This window comes from Thunnus albacares, chromosome 20, assembly GCF_914725855.1.
Source record: "Thunnus albacares chromosome 20, fThuAlb1.1, whole genome shotgun sequence".
In the NCBI taxonomy this organism is placed as follows: domain Eukaryota; kingdom Metazoa; phylum Chordata; class Actinopteri; order Scombriformes; family Scombridae; genus Thunnus; species Thunnus albacares.
In genome coordinates, this window is record NC_058125.1 from 13200485 (window position 1) to 13219731 (window position 19247).

Consider the following 19247-nt stretch of genomic DNA (forward strand, 5'->3'; position numbering starts at 1 on the left):
TGGTCATTGCACCTGACTCCCACCCTCAACCCACATGACAGCTTCCCTATGCTGCTCAATCTGTACATCAGCAATGAAATATATATATATATATATATATATATATATATATATATATATATATATATATATATATATATCCATAATTTTAATTCAACTTGTTTCTGCATGAGAACAATAGATCACTTACAAAGTTGCATGTATACACATTTTCCTCTTTCATAATGTAGACACAGCAGTTTAGTTTTGCTTTTAATCATTCAAGAACTGAGTTATTGTGAATAATTTCTCTCAAATGAATGTATTAAGTACTGCAACCACGATCCTCATCATGTCACCAGGATTTATATTATATTTATATTATCATTGTTATTTTTCTCCTTGACACCTCCCAGATTCTGTAGCTGCACAATAGAAGTGATGAATATTTTATCAATATGTTTTAAAGGGCCAGTACGTAAGATTTAGTGGCACCTAGTGATGAGGATGCAGACTTCAACCAAATGAATACCCCCCCTCCCCTTCCAAGCGTGTACAGTATGAGAACTGTGAAACTCCGTTCTGGGCTACTGTAGAAATATGGTGGTACAACATGGGGGGCTCTGTAGAAGAGGACCCGCTCCCTCTGTATATATAAAGGGCTCATTCTAAGGTAATAAAAACACAACGACTCTTATTTTCAGATGATTATACACTAATTAAAACATACTTATGAATATTATATTCCATTTCTGCCAAGTCCGTTCTGCTAGATGCCACTAAATATTACACACTGGTCCTTTAACATTATAAATGACCACATTTGCTCCTTGGTCCTTCATCGCCAAATAACAGGTTGAATGACTGTTACGGTATGTTCAATTGAAACATGGTCTCCTTAGTTTATGTCACTCATTGTAAGTGTGTTGCTGTGGTCATTATTTGGAAAATTAACTGGGGGAGAGACACCACTTCATTAAAAAAGTCGGTACACTATTAAATTACATAACTTTAAAAGACTCGACGATATCATTAGCAAACACAGTGGGGAATAAAACTGGTTCAGACAGACACAACATAAAGACACCTGGAACCTTTGGATAACACTTGTTGCATACCCATCTGTATTTTGTTATGGACACTTGTTTGTTTAGTTAGTTTGTCATTAGCTGTGTGTGCACTTCTGTTGATTTTTGCACATTTGTTTCACTTTTGCAAGCAAGAAGATTTCAATTGTCTCAGTGTTGACCATTCAATTTTTTGCTGTTTGTTGGAATTATTACATTATTTATTCATAAAGATTTGTACCACAAATGTTTGTTCCGACTACCCACACTGGTTTTACTTGTCTCTACAGCCAGTAAAAGGAAAGAACAACAGAGAAGACAACAGCATACGTGCCTGAAAGTCTCACTACCTTCATTATCTGTCTTTCCATCATTTGCTTTGGCATTTCTTTATCTATTGTGCTGTTGTTTCATGTCATTGCACTCTTTTTATTGTCATCATTGACATGAGCTTTTTAAACAAATAATAAAACATGGATGAAAAAATCCTGTCAATCGTTTTCAACGTGTGAATTAACAGTAAGATATAGAGCAAATTCTGTGTCCTCATTGCAGGTTCTAATCATCAAATCTTTATTGGGGTGTGTGTTATTAAGATGTAACAGATTTTTTCTTTCAATTTTCTGCAGATTTACAACTGAAAATGATTTATGCTGAAAAAGCTTGGCACTGTCAGGATAATTGGTGCCAAGTCGGGTAAGCCAAGACAAGGAGACGTATTAGATATCGTCTTGTTGTTACACCACTCCTTAATCCGTGGCACCATTTCCAAGAGCCGTCCCATTGTTCTTTTTAGTGTCTTTATTTACTTAAGAATTTTACACATTGTTTCTTTGCACGGCATGTTTTTTCAGTAAAGCACACTTTCATTTCATCATCAGAGTGTCATATGGATACACGCCTACTTCAAATATTTTCAAGATGTACCAGTTGGGATTTTACTGTCATTGTTTCAAATGAATAGAAACTTAAACTGGGTAACTAATAATAAACAACCTGGAACTTGAAAGTAAACAAGTAAGATGAGTGGTCACTCAAGCAAGTCTTTTTTTCTCATCTCAGAGATGTTGTCAGTTGTGCAGTTGTACTGTATACTATATTTATACCCATATTTTTATTTAAATTCATCCCATGAAAAACTTTCACAGTCTTCAATTTGTCACTGTACTATCAATGAAGCAGAACCAAAACAGAAACAGAACTTAACCACACATTCCTTGTGAGTGGAATGTTGTATGGGTAAGGTGATTTTTTTTAAAAATTCCACTCACCTGCTTTGTACTCTGAGATAATATCTCAGAGTATTATCTCATAAAACTCTGAGATAATATCTCAAAGCCTTGGCAAATAAAACCAGAACTAACTGGTTATATAACACTAGACACAAGTGAGAAAAAAAAGCAGTGAAGCATTCCTTTGAGTAGTTTTTGAGATACCTTGCTAACTAACATATTGGACTGAAATCATAACCTCCTTGACAGAGGTAATAACTTGCAACAAAGAGTAGGTTTTACATTCTCAGCAGTTAACAGTGAAAGAAAAGTATACAGTTCTCTTATCCACTTATGAGTGCCCACAGAAGGAATTACGGTTGTTAACCAATACATTTCTAAACACTTATACACAATTACAATTATTTGTATGTTATAAACAGTTTATTAAATGTTTATATACTGCTTGTAAATGTTAAATAGGGTGAGGTTAAAGTACAGTCAAAAGTTACTGTTGTTACTACATTTCATAAGAATATCACTTGAAAGTTTTCTCGGCAGTAGACTTTAGTTCATGCTTTACAACAATAGTTACCAATATTGTTTTGTGATATAAAATCTTGATAAATACCACTTTACAGCAAGTATTTTGACACTTAACTTATCTTTATTTAATTACTCAATAGAATATAGAATATTACACTTCCTTTATGTTGAGTCTGATGATCATCTTAATTTCCTCATCACCCAATGGAATGTTTCATTCACTTGTTATGAGGAAGTAATCAGATATTATCCATCAATACACCTGTAACTGGTTGAACAACAGATTTATGGGACTGTGCCAAATTCAACAGTATAAACGTCAGTTGCAACCCTGCAGTCTCACACAGATGAGAAGAAAAAGAACAAAAGAAGCACGCGTGGACAGGTAATTAATTTATTTTGTAGAAGGGAAACAATACTTCCAAACTGTTGTGCCGCATTATAAGATTTCATAAAAATGTGGCACTTATTTCCAACTGAATTATAGTACTAATTTCTAATAGAGCGAAACGACAAGTGATTTGTTTTTGTTGCATAAAAAGATTCAGGTGCAGATCAGGGATTTTTTGACAGGGCTTCTTGACAATGTAAGATTTGGCTCTTTGTGCCATTTTGTCAGTAACTATTGCACTTACATGAATACAAAATGTTGCACATATACTGTATGCCACTGTTTGCTACCATGGGCATTTTGATGCATATTTGAAACAATATAAATATAGTTCTTTGAACATCCTCTGCTATTAATACAGTATAACTAATTTACAGGAATGTGCAGCTTTAGTAAAGTATGCTTTCTGTGTGCTTTGTAGTTTTTTTCTGAATTCTAATTGATTATGTTTGGTCCGCAGATTTGAATTTTGAACTTTGGATAATGGCAGGTCAAGTCATCTTGCCTGTGCTGCTTTTGGGGATGATAAGTAAGTATTCAATAAAACCAAATTTAATCAAATTCAGTTTTATTTTGGTTGATGCTTTCAAGTTCATTAACTGACCTTTGTGTATTGATGTTAGCATTCTCAGATATATGTCCAATTATATTTATGTGTTTGTTTACATAGGTACAGTGACTCCTCAGAGTTCAGGTAAGCCAATGCTTAGATTTTTTTCTACTTTTAACAGAACAGGCATACAAAGTTACAAAATCAGTAGCTCAAAGCAGCTATTACTTCAGAATTATACCTAACGCCACTGGAGTACAGCTACTACCACAGCTGTATGTAGGGGTGGAGTGGGAATAAAAATAAGTCCAGAACTCTGACTCTGACTGGTCTGCCAAAACCCACATTTAGACATACCATCACACATAACAGCCCATGTCGCACTTTACAAAAAATATGCAGAAATCAGAAATCACTTTGACTGTCTGTCAGTTAGCACTGAGACTTTACCCTCATTTGAACTTCATATGACTAAAGTTGGTTGGTTGAAGCCTTTCTATTGTATTTTAATTTACAGACCTCCTGGCCCATCTGGCCCTTTTCTGTCTGATTTTACTGAGTTCTTATCTTGAGTTATAAAGTTGAACAAAGTTTTAATTATTGCTGATTTTAACTTTCACGTTGATGATGTTACCTCTAAGGTTGGATCTGAATTTCTTGATATTACTGAGTCCTTTAACCTTATACAATGTGTTTCTGGGCCCAGACATAGAGTGGGGCATACCCTGGACTTTGTTTTGCACACGGTCTAACTACTGATAATGTTCGCTTGGAGGATTTCCTTGTCAGCGATCATAAGTGTGTTCTTTTTGATGTTTCTTGTAATTTGGATCCACTGCCCCATAAACATATGTCCCGTAGGCACATCATTAACCAGAGCACAGCTGAAAACTTCATAGCTTTATTTGACCCTGATGTCCTGTTAATCTGTAATGACGTAGAGACCTTGGTCCAGTTATTTAATGGACAGTGCTCCTCTGTATTGTATATACTGGCTCCTTTTAAATCCAGACAATTCTCTGTCAAATCCTCACCCTGGATTTATGAGTCAATCTGCAGTTTTAGGTGGAAATGTAAGGAGATAGAGTGCTTGTGGAAAGCCACCAAACTGGAGGTCCATCAGCTACATCTTAAAGAGAAGTTTCTGTCCTGGGTCCTATGTTGTTCTCTTTATATATGCTGCCTCTTGGACAGATTATTAGCTGTTATAGCGGCATCTCTTATCATTTTTATGCTGATGATATTGTTGTATTGCTCTTTTAAACCTGATGAGAGTAACTGATTGTCCATTTTCAATGAATTTTTGGATGCCATCAAGATTTTGATGGCTGACAACTGCCTTCAGTTAAATGCAAAAAAGACCAAAGCTCTTATAATTGCTCCTGAAAATTTTAATCCAAATATCAAGCAACATATGGGGTTGTTGTGTTTGGGTTCAGCATAACCTTTGAAATTCAGGTGTCATCTTTAACCAATCCCTGTCCTTTGATAATCATGTCAGCCAGCTTATGCGCTCCTGTTATTTCCAATTGAAGAACATTGCTAAATTATGAGCTATGGTGACCAAGGTTGAGATGATTATTCATGCTTTTATTTCTTCTTGTTTAGATTATTGTGATATTCTTTTTGCCTGTTTAAATCAAACTTCTCTGAACCGTCTCCAAACTGTCCAAAATGCAGCTGCTCGGCTTTTAACTAGAAATAACAAGAGATCACATATCATGCTAATTTTACCCTCTCTGCACTGGCTCCCAATTGTCCTGGATCCACCCTGCTGTTCTGTTCCTCCTCTCTGGCTGTTGTTTGACGAGTCAATGCTGTTAAATGCAGAACTATCTGACGCATCTGGATGCTCTCATTTTCATGCATTTTCCTGTCACAAACTGGGTCAAACTCACATCCATCACTGCTACAAGATAATAGATCTCTCCACACCCAACCTCTCAGAGCTCAATTGTAAGGCCATCACATGCATTGCAAATACAATAGCACAAGACATCACACACCCACTCAATCGCAACTTCACTGTAAAGCCCTCTGGGGTGCTTGTACAGGTCCCTGAGGTGCAGAAGGGCTCACTTTGGCAAAAGCCTGGTACCCACAGCCATAGCAGCCCTAAATAGGGTGACTTGCTGAGGGAACTATGAGTGTTGCACTACATGTATCCTGTCTGTCATTGTTGTGTGATGATATGTGTAAATGTTGATTTTTCCCTGTGATGTCCAGTGCTGTGAAAAAGAATTGCTCCCCGGGGACAATAACGTCTAACTAACTAACTGACTGACTGACTGACTGACTGACTGATTGACTAATGCATTAATTTTTTCATGATTTTATTGTCTTTTCTCCAAGCTTTTCAGCCCAGCCTGTCCTTTTTTTAAAATCTTTGTTATTCATGTAAAGTGAGTCCGCAATAGATCACTGTTAGCTGGGTGTGCGTTTAAACAATGTTAAAAAATATTCCCACAGAGACAAGGGTAGGTGGAGCTGCGGGGAGAGGGAGGCAGACTTGAGGTATTTGACAGCTAAGCCACAAACCATGGCAGTCAGAGACAGATAAGGACTGCCATGACTATCTTTGAACAGACAATGTTATCTGCAGTTTATGTCAAGTCAAATTTCAATTTATTGTCCCTTTCAAATTTTTAAAGTATATATGGTACATGGAAATTTCACATGAACTAAGCAGATGTGGACAGTAACCAAGTACAAGTACTGTAAAATGACAGTACACATCCTAAAGTATTGTACATGCTTTCTGGTAAAATAGGATGAGTCCTTTGTGTACAATTTACATCCAGTGCCAATGTTTAGTGCGACTTAAAGTAATAGTGTTTTGACTTTGACACCAGAGGCAAGGCTTTGCTTTGTTGTAAGCCCAAAAGTTGGCTTTTGACTTTTTTTAATACTTAAAGAATAACTTAACACCAGGCTGAGCTGTAGTGTTTCACAGCCTCCTTTCATTGGAATTTACAAGTGTGATGCATCTTGGATAAGGTCAATTGACTTTGCTGCACCTGTAGCCACACCCAGTAGTGATGTCACGGTGTACTGACACACCATAGAGTGCACTTCATTATCACTGCAGCAAGGTGAAAAGTAAAACCACTGGAGGTCAGCCAAAACATGATTTTCAGCCGGTGTTAAATTGCTCTTTAACATGCTCTGCACTCTAACAAAAATGTATAGAAAAATACCAAAATAAATAAAATAAAATAAATAACACAAAAAAGCATATTTTTGTTTATTAGATCAGACACTATACAACATTGGCAGGATACTGTACAAGGCCAACATGGATGTTCATTCTATTTTTTATTTTTTAATGTGATGTCTTTTGTTCTTTTTAGGACTGCTCTACCCAATTTCTGGAACAAGAAGCTCTCAATCAGATGATGGAAGTTCTCCTGAAATTGCCCTGCAACGACCTTTTCTTTATTTTGGACACTCGTATGATCAGATTTATGTATGTAATAATTATTTTGGCAACATAAAACATCTATTTTTTGTAAGCTTTGAACAATTCTGGTATAATTTGTGAAAGGATAACATTTTCATACACTTTAACTGTCAAAACAAGAACTGTATTGTGCACATGCAAAAACAAATAAATAAAATTAAAGAATGTAGCAAAAAGTGCAATATTTTGCGAAACTAATAATACTCCACATTAAACTTCAAATTTTACTCAGTATTGGATATAGTTGTAGTCAATATATTGTGATATCTTATAATATGGTAATAAAATACTATAGCAAAAATATATTATTTGATAACAGGCAATTGTCTGAGACTATAGTCGATATCTACTAATTCTTTACTAGTAAGAACTGGTTGATGTGTTTACAGGTCAACCACAATGGACACCTGACCTTTGACTCATCATGGAGTGTTTACGTGCCTCGGAGGTTCCCAGCACATGGATCCAGAGACATCATAGCACCATTCTGGACAGATTTAGACAACAGAGCAAATGGTCAGGTTTACTACAACCAATACACCAGCGGCAATGTTCTCCAACAAGCTACACAAGACATTAATAGGTATTTCCCAGGGTTGAACTTCAATGCCAACTGGGTCTTTGTTGCAACATGGTTTGAGGTGGCATACTATCCAACAACTGGAACAGTAAGTCAACTTATTCTAAATGGTGAAATACATATGATGTGTAATATGTGTTATCTACAGTATTATCATTATTATACTACCATAAAACTATTACTAAATTCATTATAAAAACAATGAGTATTTTTTTTTCAGGAAACAACTGCCCAAGCAGTCTTGATCTCTGGTGGCCGTTACTCATTTGTGCTGATGAACTATGGGATAATAGCCTTAACCAATCGCAGTGTGCAGGTCAGAGCCATTAAAATTATAGCCATTGTACTACAAAATAAGTCTTTTTAAGTTTACATGCCTTATTTAACAGTAATGTACAAATTCAAAACATAAAATTTGTTTTATCTATGTGACATGCATTTCCAGGCTGGATATGACACAATAAACTCCACCCACCATTTCACCATCCCTGGATCATTCTCTAACACTGCAACAGGAAGTAACTCAAATTTCCGCCTGAGCAGCAACGTCAATGTACCTGGACGCTGGGCCTTCCGGACAGACCATGGATCAAGAGGCTGCACTTTCAATGGTACGGTAATACCACAGGACACTGAGGGTGATCACCTTAGGTACTTCTTCTTCAGTAACTCCACTTGTTGAAAATCTGTGCTGGTTGTAGAAATAAACAATCAAGTTTTATATGCAGCACACGGCTGAATATATTGTGCACTTAAAGGGCATTACATGATAACATACTGATAATCTAAGTTGCAAGTAAAGTTGAAAATAAATGTGTAATTTGTAATGATATGCCAAAGTAGTTCTCAAAAGTCAAATGGTAGGGGGCATCTTTGTGTCCTACAAGGTCAAGATGCTGACAATGACCATGCAATGTCCCTGGTTTAAGGCAACTGGGAATCATTCTTGCCTGCCGTCCTCTTCTCTCTGAAGGCAGTGAAGACAAAATGCCCCCCAAAATTTAAAAAGTCAGATAGTTAAAATGATAATGGTGTTTGCATGTTGAAGTAAATGCTTGACTGACTTTTTTCTTCTGTTCTCTTCAAAGGTGAACCTGTGCAGCTGGGTGACGCATTCTGGAGCGACAATACCTGTGCACAGAGGTGCACCTGCACCTCAGCGGGCCTACAGTGTCATTACCAACCCTGCTCCTTTTCCCAAATATGCCGTCGTGATACCTTCCAGTTCTCCTGCCAGACAGTGCAGAGGGGCACCTGCACCATAAGTGGTGATCCACACTACTACACCTTCGATAACACAGTGTTTCACTTCCAGGGCACCTGCACTTATGTTCTCTCTGAACAATGTGGTCGTGGGCTGCCCTACTATAGAGTAGAGGGCAAGAACGAGCACCGGGGCAGCACTCGAGTTTCTTGGACACGACTGGTCAAAGTGTTTGTCTATAATGAAACTATTGAGCTTGTCAAAGGACGTCATGGTGAGGCTAAGGTTAGTAATTGAGACTGCATTGGTCAGCACTTGGTGAAATATTTTTAGCTTGTTCATAATTTTATAACTGTCTTTGCTTCCTGCTGTGCTTGCAGGTTAATGGAAACTTTGCAGCCACTCCATTCTCCCTCAATAATGGCACTGTCCAGGTTTATGAGTCAGGTTTTTCTGTGATCGTCAGTACTGACTTTGGCTTGGTGGTGTCCTATGACGTCAACCACTATGTCAGAATCAGTGTGCCCTACACTTACCAGAATGCAACATGTGGCCTGTGTGGAAACTTTAATAATCACCCTGAGGATGACTTTCAAACCCGCCAAGGTGAGGTTGTGAGCTCTGATGTGGTTTTTGCCGACAGCTGGCAAGCATCAGGGGATGATGAGCCTGGTTGTGAGGCACCATGTGGAGGTCAGGACTGTGCTGTCTGCACTGAAGCTCAGAATGCTTTATACAACAACAATGCCCATTGTGGTATCCTTCAGAGCAGCTCTGGACCCTTTGCTGCTTGCCATCAACAACTTCCTCCACAGCCCTTTGTGGAGAGTTGTGTGTACGATCTGTGTGTGGGAAGAGGGTACCAGCCGATTCTGTGCCAAGCACTAAATGTGTATGCAAGTCAGTGCCAACAGAATGGCATACAGCTCCCAAGCTGGAGGAGACAAGGCTTCTGTGGTATGCCTGTCAATTATTCAACATTTTTTTCATTGACATTTTGGTTAAATGTCAATGTTCAATGTTGTTTTCTTTTTCTTAGAAATCCCCTGCCCTGCCAACAGCCACTTTGTGTCCAATGGCACAGGATGTCCTGCTACCTGTGTCAATCCCAATTCTACCTACAACTGCCCTCTCCCAGCCCAGGAGAGCTGCATCTGTGATTCGGGCTACATCCTCAGTGGTGGTGTCTGCGTCCCTCATGCTGAATGTGGCTGTAGCTTTGAGGGTCGCTACTACCGCTTTGGAGAGACTGTAATACTAGACCAGGACTGTGGGAGACGTTGTAGCTGCAGATTTGGCTCAATGACTTGCCACTCCCATGGCTGTGGCCCACTTGAATCATGCGGTGTGGAGGAGGGTGAAAGAGGATGCAGACCTAACAGCTATGGAACATGCTGGACAAGGGGCCCAGGGTCATATCATACATTTGATGGTCTGTCATACCGGTATCCTGGGGCATGTCGATTGACCCTTGCCAAAGTAGTGGGATTGTCTAGTCACCCCCACTTTGTGGTGACAGCAGAGAAAGTGCCCAGTGGCCAGCAGGGCTTTGCCAGGGTGCTGAAATTTGAGGCAGAGGGCACACACGTGTCCATTGAGATGGCAAGAAGGAGTAGAGTACAGGTATGTTACTGATATGACGACTACTATATTTCAAGAGACAAACGTGATGAAATGAATAATAACACCAGAGAAAGGTTTTAATAAAAATGTATATTATTATTTCTACATTGCATGCCCCTTTGTTGTATTTTTGTTTTTGAACTTGCAGGTCGTTATAAAATATCAAACTAATTGTTTAAATTACCCTTTAGGTTGATGGTCAGATCATCAGACTACCTTTCAGCTCAGTGTCCAACCGAATCCGCATCTATCACAGCAGCACTGACAGTATCATCCTTCGCACCTCCTTTGGTGTAACGGTACAGACAGTCTGGCCTCACTTTGTGCGAGTCACTGCACCTGGAATTTACAATGGTTCACTTGGTGGACTCTGTGGTGATTACAATGGTCATCCAAATGATGATTTCCGGACACCCAATGGCATCTTGGTTAACAGCTCTCAGGTCTTTGGGGACAGTTGGCGAGATGGCTCCCTTGCTGCACATTGTGTGGAGAGTAGAAATTACAACTCTACAACAAATTACAACTCTAGTGAGTACTGTGGCATTCTTGTCTCATCACATGGGCCATTTGCCCAATGTTGGGCCACGGTGGACCCATGGCAGAATGTGGAAGCATGTGTGGAGATAATTAGTGCCTCAAGAGATCCAGCATCAGCGCTATGTGAGGTCCTTCAAGATTATGCACTAATGTGTCAGCAATTGGGTGTTGCCCTAGGACAATGGAGAAATACAACTGGTTGTGGTAAGCATTTTCCTGCTTTTATTTGAGGCGGCTTTCATTTAAATATACAGTTGATAAATTAATTGATTTGATTTAAATTAATCTTTTCTCTTCTCTAGCGCAAACCTGCCCCCTAAACAGCCATTATGAACTCTGTGGAACAACTTGTCCATCTGCCTGTCCAAGCCTTTCCTTCCCCTTCTCCTGTGAAACTCTGTGTCAGGAGGGTTGCCAGTGTGATGATGGTTTTGTCCTCAATGGCAACCAGTGCGTGCCACCAACAGACTGCGGATGTCATCACCAGGGACGCTATTGGGAAGGTGGTGAACAGTTCTGGGATGGTGAGGAATGTCAGAGCTTGTGTACCTGTAATGGCACAACTGGAGCAGTCCACTGTATCCCAAACACTTGTGGTCCTCAGGAGTCCTGCCGTGTGGTAGAGGGTGAGTTTGGCTGCCATCCCAACCCTCATGGCACCTGCTCTGCCTCTGGGGACCCCCACTACCTTACCTTTGATGGCAAAGCCTATGACTTCCAGGGAACCTGCCGCTATGTTCTGGCAACCTTGTGCAACACCACTGATGGCCTGCATCAATTTTCTGTGGAGGCTAAGAATGAGCCGTGGAATGGGTTGCCAGTTTCAATTACAGCTGAAGTTTATGTGAACGTGTGGGGCTATCGAGTGCATATTTCAAGGGACAGAAATGGTGTGGTAGAGGTGAGTTGAACAATTCAAGATTTGTTAAACTCTTACATATCAACATTGTTATTAGTTGTAAAAGTATTGCCCAGGTTATAATACAAGTATAAACATCATTTCAAAATTTTCATTATTTTTCAATTGTATAGGTGAATGGAATAATAAACAATTTACCAGTTCTACTGAATGGAGGTCGTGTGTCTGTCTATGCAAGTGGATCTTACACATATGTCAGCTCTGATTTTGGCCTGAGTGTAACATATGATGGATGGAGTACAGTGTTTATCTCTGTACCTTCAAATTACAGGTATCTGCTGTTTACCAATGCTCAAAGTGGAATGCATTACTGTGATAATTACACACATACTCTACGCAAATGATAATGACCTATTATTGTATTTTTGGCACTTATTTTTTCATTTTATTATTATCTCCAACAGTGGACAAATGTGTGGACTTTGTGGAAACTTCAATGGAAATCCAAATGATGAGTTCCACACCCCCTCTGGAATGATGGTCACCACTCCATCTCAGTTTGGGACAGCTTGGAAAGTGGCGGGCAATTACACCTGCAGTGATGGGTGTGGCTCCTCTTGTCCGCAGTGTGCCAATGAGCTTCCTGCTAGAGCTCAGTGTGATGTGATTCAGGCAGCCGATGGACCGTTAAGCTTCTGCCATGAGCAGGTGGACTCAAGACCATTTTTCAATGACTGTGTGTTTGATGTATGTGTGTCAGGAAATGAGCGCCAGGATCTTCTGTGCAGGGCCATTCAGGCATATGTCAGTGCCTGTCAGTCTGCTAATGTGCGAATCTACCCTTGGAGACAGAACACCAACTGCGGCAAGTCATTGCATTGTTTATGTAATATACAAATATGAAACAGCAGGAAAGTCTCTTGACCTATTGTATCTATATACAGGCTTAGTTAATCAACACCTGACATTGACCACTATTTGTTTCCTCACTTATTCAGGACTCGACTGTGCAGCCAACAGCCATTATGAGCTGTGTGGTACTGACTGTGGACACACTTGTGCCAGCAGCATTAATGCCACCTGCGAGCAGGCTTGCTCTGAGGGATGCTTCTGTGATGAGGGCTTTGTCAGGAGTGGGACAAGGTGTGTCCCTGTGGAAAGCTGTGGCTGCCAATATAATGGCTTCTACTATGAAGTAAGTCACATCCCAGTTAATGCTCTCTATGTTTGCAATAAGCCACATTTTCATGAAAAATATATATATAATATATATTCTTTTCTCTTTCTTACGCTAAAGGCTGGTGAATCGTTCTGGACAGAAGGATGCTCCCAGCGATGTGAATGCCATGCTCCCAATGACCTGCGCTGTTCTGCTGCATCTTGCACCCCTGCACAAGAGTGCACCATCAAAAACGGCCAGCTGGGCTGTTTTGATGCAATGTCTACTTGCACTGTGTGGGGGGACCCACACTACATCACCTTTGATGGGGCACTGGCTCATTTCCAGGGCACATGCTCTTACATCATCACTGAGAGTGTGAACCACGGCACCAATGAAACACAGTTTCAGGTAGTAGCCACCAATAATCACCGTGGCAACAACCGTGTGTCATTTGTGTCAGCAGTGGATATATACCTCTCAAATCCACCAGAGAGTGCATACGTCAGGATCGGCCCTAACAAAAGAGTAAAGGTACAGTAAACTATATTTACTTAATTATATACAACTTTCTATATCTATATATTAAGTGTAAATATGACTGACAACAAGTACCTCCCTATCTCCTCTCCATCTCTCTTTAATCTTTCATCCTCACAGGTAAATGACACTGAAGTGTCTCTTCCGACCACTGCAGGAACCTTAGCTCGGGTGTTAAGGCAGGGAAGCTACATAGTGGTCGATGCCACAGACCTGATAGTCCAGTTTGACGGTCAGAGTACTTTACTGGTCAGAATCGGCCAACACTGTGAAAACAGAGTCACTGGGATGTGTGGTAACTTCAACAACGATCCTGCAGATGACAAAGTCTTGCCCAATGGTACACTGGCACAAAATGACAATGACTTTGGACACAGCTGGAAGGCACCCACAAGTCAACCAGGGTAAGTTGTTAGGAAAAACAGTGAGGGGTAATTCTGAAGTTAATGTAACAGACTGTAATGGCAGCTATAGTATGCTGAATATTAACACAAACTACAAACTATTGTCACTGTCAGTTAAATGCATTTCAGTACATGAATTTAACAGTCTTGTGTTTCTGCTTGACCACCTTGAAACCTTTTACTACATTAAGAAAATTGGCTTTTTTGGCTTGACCACCACATATTTTAACACAAATTTTGCAAGCCACGCCTTGTACTTCATTTCAAGTCATGTATAATGGTTTTTCTATTTTAGTTGTGGATCCACTGATAATCAGAACGGTGATGGACTGAATGACTGTCCCTTCGTGGAAGAATACTCTGAACTCTGTAGTGTCATCACCAACTCTAGTGGTCCATTCAGTGCCTGTCACCTGCACTCAGACCCCCAGCCATTTTTCAGTTCCTGTGTCTATGATCTCTGCCTCTACACCCCAGCCAATGGCATGCTGTGTTCTGCTGTCTCAGCCTATGAAAGGACCTGCTCTGTCTTGGGTTTGAACATTCCTGAGTGGCGCTCTGCTTTGCTGTGTGGTATGTTTGCACTGTGTTAGTTATATGTATGATCTGTCATTTTGTTTCAGTTTCATCACTCTTTGTCTTATTCTCTCCCCACTATTTCTCCAGCTGAGTCAGACCCCTGTGAACATCTGGACTGCGCAGAGCATGAGTGGTGTGGTGAGAAGGATGGTGTGTATGGCTGCTTCTGTGATGAGCACCACCATCGAGCCAACAATGAGAGCTATGGTGAGGGCAGCTCCTATTAAAGCACTGCTTTGTTTTTCAGATCTCTTGCGTGTGAGCCAAGATAACACTGAACTTTAGCTTGTTTTAATTGTTGGAATATGATTTTTTTTCATGGCTGAAAAGTTGAATTATGCATTTTATTTATGAGTTTGCAAATTATAATAGATCAGACTTTCTACATTAGATAACTTTATCTCATCAAACTTTTAAACTATGACTTAACTACCAGACATCAGCAATCACAGCTGTCAGCCAACGATTTGGTCTACTGTAACACAAGTTCATAACTGTGAATACAAACTTAAAAAGTCACTCACAACAAATGACTGTTTGCCTCAACAAGCTTAAACACATTATGTTGTCACTTGCAAATATTTTTTTTATTTCTATCTCTCTTTCACAGACTCATCCATCACTTGTATCAGTAGTTCAGGTACCATGTCCCTGTCCCGCTGCCAGCTGTTTGAAGCTGGTTTCCACTCCAGTGCCCTACACCTCAGAGAGCACTCCTGCAATGGGACTGTCCAGGACGGACGGCTGGTGTTCCACTTCGACAATGATGACCAGCTGTGTGGAACAGTACTGAGGGTACAGGCCATACATTTCATAGAAACAGTCTAAACAGCATTTTAGATGTAAACTTCATATGGATCAGTTAAAAGCATATTACGTCTAAAAAATAAACAATCTTTATTGTCTTACATGTAAATCTTTTCCATAAGATGTATTAAGTTTAAAGTAACTTATACCACTTTGTTATTTAAATTTAAGAGCAATGGAACCCATTTCATCTATGAGAACACCATCCAGGGTGATGTGGACCCTCATGAAGGTCTGATCAGCCGCCAGAGGAACATCCACTTGCGTTTCTACTGTGAATATCCTCTGACCGAGACACTGTCTATGGCTGTGGGCATCAACCCTGTAGAGAGGTGATAGTCACAATAAAATCTCTGCATGTTTTATTTGATTCCTGTTGCTACTATAGCTAATTCAAAATTGCTGTGCATTTTTTTACAAGAACACAGTGATAACGACAGTGACAAAGACTGATGGGAATAGGTGCCCTTTGCTATCAGTTTGGTGTAATTGGCCACTACTCACATTCTACACTTTCAGTAATCAACCTAGAATATGAAAAAGGGCGGTCTGTCCCTTGTATCTTAATTAATGAGTAACAGTCACCTTATGTGTTGTTTTTCTGTAGCATTGTGCAGAAGAAGCTTCCATCTGGCCATGGACTTTATCATATGAGAATGATCCCCTATCAGGACGCAGGCTTCCACTTCCCCCTCACCAGTAGCCATAACATAGAAATGGAAATAGACCAGAGGTTGTACATCGAGGTGCGGACAGAAGGAATTGACGAACGGCAGATCTCCACCATCTTGGACTCTTGCTGGGCCTCACCTGTCAACATCGCCAACTATCCTGTCCGCTGGGATCTCATTACTGAAGAGTAAAGGAGCTATTGCAATTTCACCCTGTCTCCGCACACTGGTTTCTTGTGCTTGATTAGCAAAATCTGAAAAATTAATAGCCCCTACAAGGGCCTCCCTTCACTTGCTCTACCCATCTTCTTTTTAACAACTTAACTTTCTTGCTTTACTTTATCATCTGCCTGCTTACATTGTAACTTTTACCATCTTCCCTGTCTTCCAGGTGTCCAAACCCAGCAGATGGTACAGTAGAGCTGGTTCAAAATGGCATCTCCACCGTGGCCCGTTTCTCTTTCAGGATGTTCACCTTCACCAACTTTTCATCCATCTACCTGCACTGCCAGGTCCACCTGTGTCTTTTGAGCCACAACAACTGCACAGCTGTAAGTACAACTCTGTGTGTGTTTGAAGTGAGATGAGATAGATTATCAACATGTGCAATACTCTGTGTAAAAGTGTCAGCAGAAGCCTCTAATGCTGTTTTCCTGCAGCCCTGCTACCCGGGTTACCACAGGAGAGTTCAGAGAGATGTATCCTACCATGACACTGAAACCATCTCACTAGGACCACTAGTCCTGATGCCAGATAGCAAAGGTAAAGCTTGCTTATGCTTTCATAACTTTAGCAAGCTTGTAGATGACATCTCAATCGATATACTTTATGTAAACTTTGGTTCTTCTCTTGCAGGCAGAATGATGAAAGCAAGCAGTGCCTCAGGCCAGTTAACTTCCCTGGTGACCCTGATGATCAGTCTGCTGACTGCCAAAACTCTGATCTAGGGAAATAAAAGATGATACAACGTAAATGTGAGGACTGCCACTAGAGTGCGTTTGTTAGTGAGCAGTGGCTAAATTGTTGAGTATAGATGTAAGAACTGCAAGTTACTTTTCATCCTCAAAAGAATGAAAGCTCAACATTTGAACAGGGCTCAGTCACGACAACTGATTTGATATTGTTAATATTATAGAATGCTGGTTTGGTTTGGTTTCTTTGACAGTCTTTTTTCCTTGAGCTGTGCTTTCTACTTGTGTATTTGTACTTGTCATCAGGGGAAAAGTAGAAGTAATTTTGCTTTACATCAGTAGGGGGCAGCAATGTACAGTACACTGAAGTTGCAACCACTTCCTGTATTCACTCTGTGTCATGTCAATCAATTGTATCCTCTGTTCCTTTGTGGTGGTACTTATAATGAAATATCTGTCATATAATCATGTTTAATGAAGGTTAACGGTATAAATGAAGACATTTTTGAATGAAGTACAAATCCCATTGTTGCCTAAGAATTTCCTTACATAATCCCAGTCCAGTGGACATTTTAAAGTTGATAAGGATAAACCTTTTTTTATCTTACATACATGCTAGAGGGTTCTAAAATATGCTAATATTTGAGGCTTTTTCTGCTGCTCACATACCTTGTTGCACCCTGCTGGCCTGACTCCAAGTTACAATGTAGTCGCTCTAGTTCTCCTCAGTACTCCCTTCTCTAAATGTGACAGTGGGTGTGGTTACTGCAAGCTGCAAGCAACCACAGCAATAATCAGCTAATCAACAAGTATAAGGGTTTGGCTAAATACCCATGTGGTAACAGAATAAATTGCAAATTACTGTTGAAATAATAAAAGCAAGTTAATAATCAGAACATGAGGCGCATCTATGAATCTTCACCCTCTTCATCCTCTCATATAAACACACACACACACACACACACACACACACACACACACACACACACACACACACACACACACACACACACACACAGGCACGCACACAAACACACATATATACACACACACACACTCTCTCTCTCTCCTTTCCTCTCCTCTCCCTCTTGCCACTTGCGCTTGTGTACCACCTCATTGTTTCGGGATATATACACATTTTTCATGTGTGGTGGGTGAGTGGGCTATACATTATACATTATATGCTTGTACTGTCAAGGTATGATATACCGCATGAATACTGTGCAGCTGGCAGCCAGGGGTTTTTGTTTGTTATTTTTTAATTAGCTGAGGGGCTTTTTCATACTTTTTTGGAGAGCACGACCTGAGTGGAGAAGTGAGGATGTGTGTTGTGATGTGTTGTGGTGTTCCCACCTCTAGGTGGAAATTCATTGTACTGTCTTGAGGTAATCTGACAAGCGAAATGAGACAGACCCCTGTTCAGGTCACACCAACTTTGGATTTTGTAACTCCACTATTTGAGCTTTTTTGGAACATTGCCTGTTGTGTAGTGATAAAACAACTCTGAGCAAATGTGTCAAACTATTTAAACTGTTTGGCAAATCATAAACAGGAAATAAGTGGTGATTTTGAGGAAAAGACACTGTCTATCTCTTCTCTACTACTCCAGTTGGCATGTTTTCTTCCTGCCTCATAAAGTACTGTTTGTAGTAGGGAATTCAGCTCAAATCAAGTTGTGTGCTCCACACAGTGGGAGGACATTTGTTTTGCTGCAAGAGTTTTAATATGGTTACTGACAACCATATCAAACATCTTACAAAAGTCTATTTAGGTAGCTTATTGTAAAAAGTAAGAGTTGCATAATAAAGATGACCATAAAAAACAGTGAAGACAATAAGATGATGAAAAAACAAAACAATAAAGACATTAAACAAACTATAAAAAGGTAATATAGCACAAAGATTCAAGAGATGTGGCAAAATAAAATTTTTTATACAAGGTAGGCTACACGGAGTATCACAGTGTCACACTACAAAGATAAATGTTTAACATTATACTACCACAGTATCATTATTATAAGTGTGAGCCATATTATGTAATTCTAATAATAGCCACTGAAACAAGTAAATCTTGTTTCCCCCTTTAACAAGACTGACAATCATGCTGGGTGTAATGGTTTACCAACTGTATCTCAGTCCAGTTTCACATGTCTACAGGTTGATCTTC

At 39.9% G+C, this 19247-nt stretch overlaps 1 protein-coding gene across 1 annotated transcript; it reads left to right on the forward strand.

The window, feature by feature from the left end:
• Window positions 1–3677: 3677 nt before the first annotated feature.
• Window positions 3678–16909, forward strand: LOC122971729 (alpha-tectorin-like). Its single transcript, XM_044338472.1, is given in 23 exon segments — window positions 3678–3723; window positions 3865–3888; window positions 7095–7210; window positions 7594–7872; window positions 8005–8100; window positions 8230–8395; window positions 8873–9273; window positions 9369–9945; window positions 10028–10611; window positions 10803–11355; window positions 11454–12052; window positions 12184–12341; window positions 12475–12875; window positions 13009–13205; window positions 13308–13703; window positions 13830–14113; window positions 14409–14686; window positions 14780–14899; window positions 15303–15487; window positions 15671–15831; window positions 16107–16358; window positions 16562–16820; window positions 16822–16909. Coding segments are annotated over 23 exon segments (6213 nt in total). The 3' UTR covers window positions 16903–16909.
• Window positions 16910–19247: the final 2338 nt, after the last annotated feature.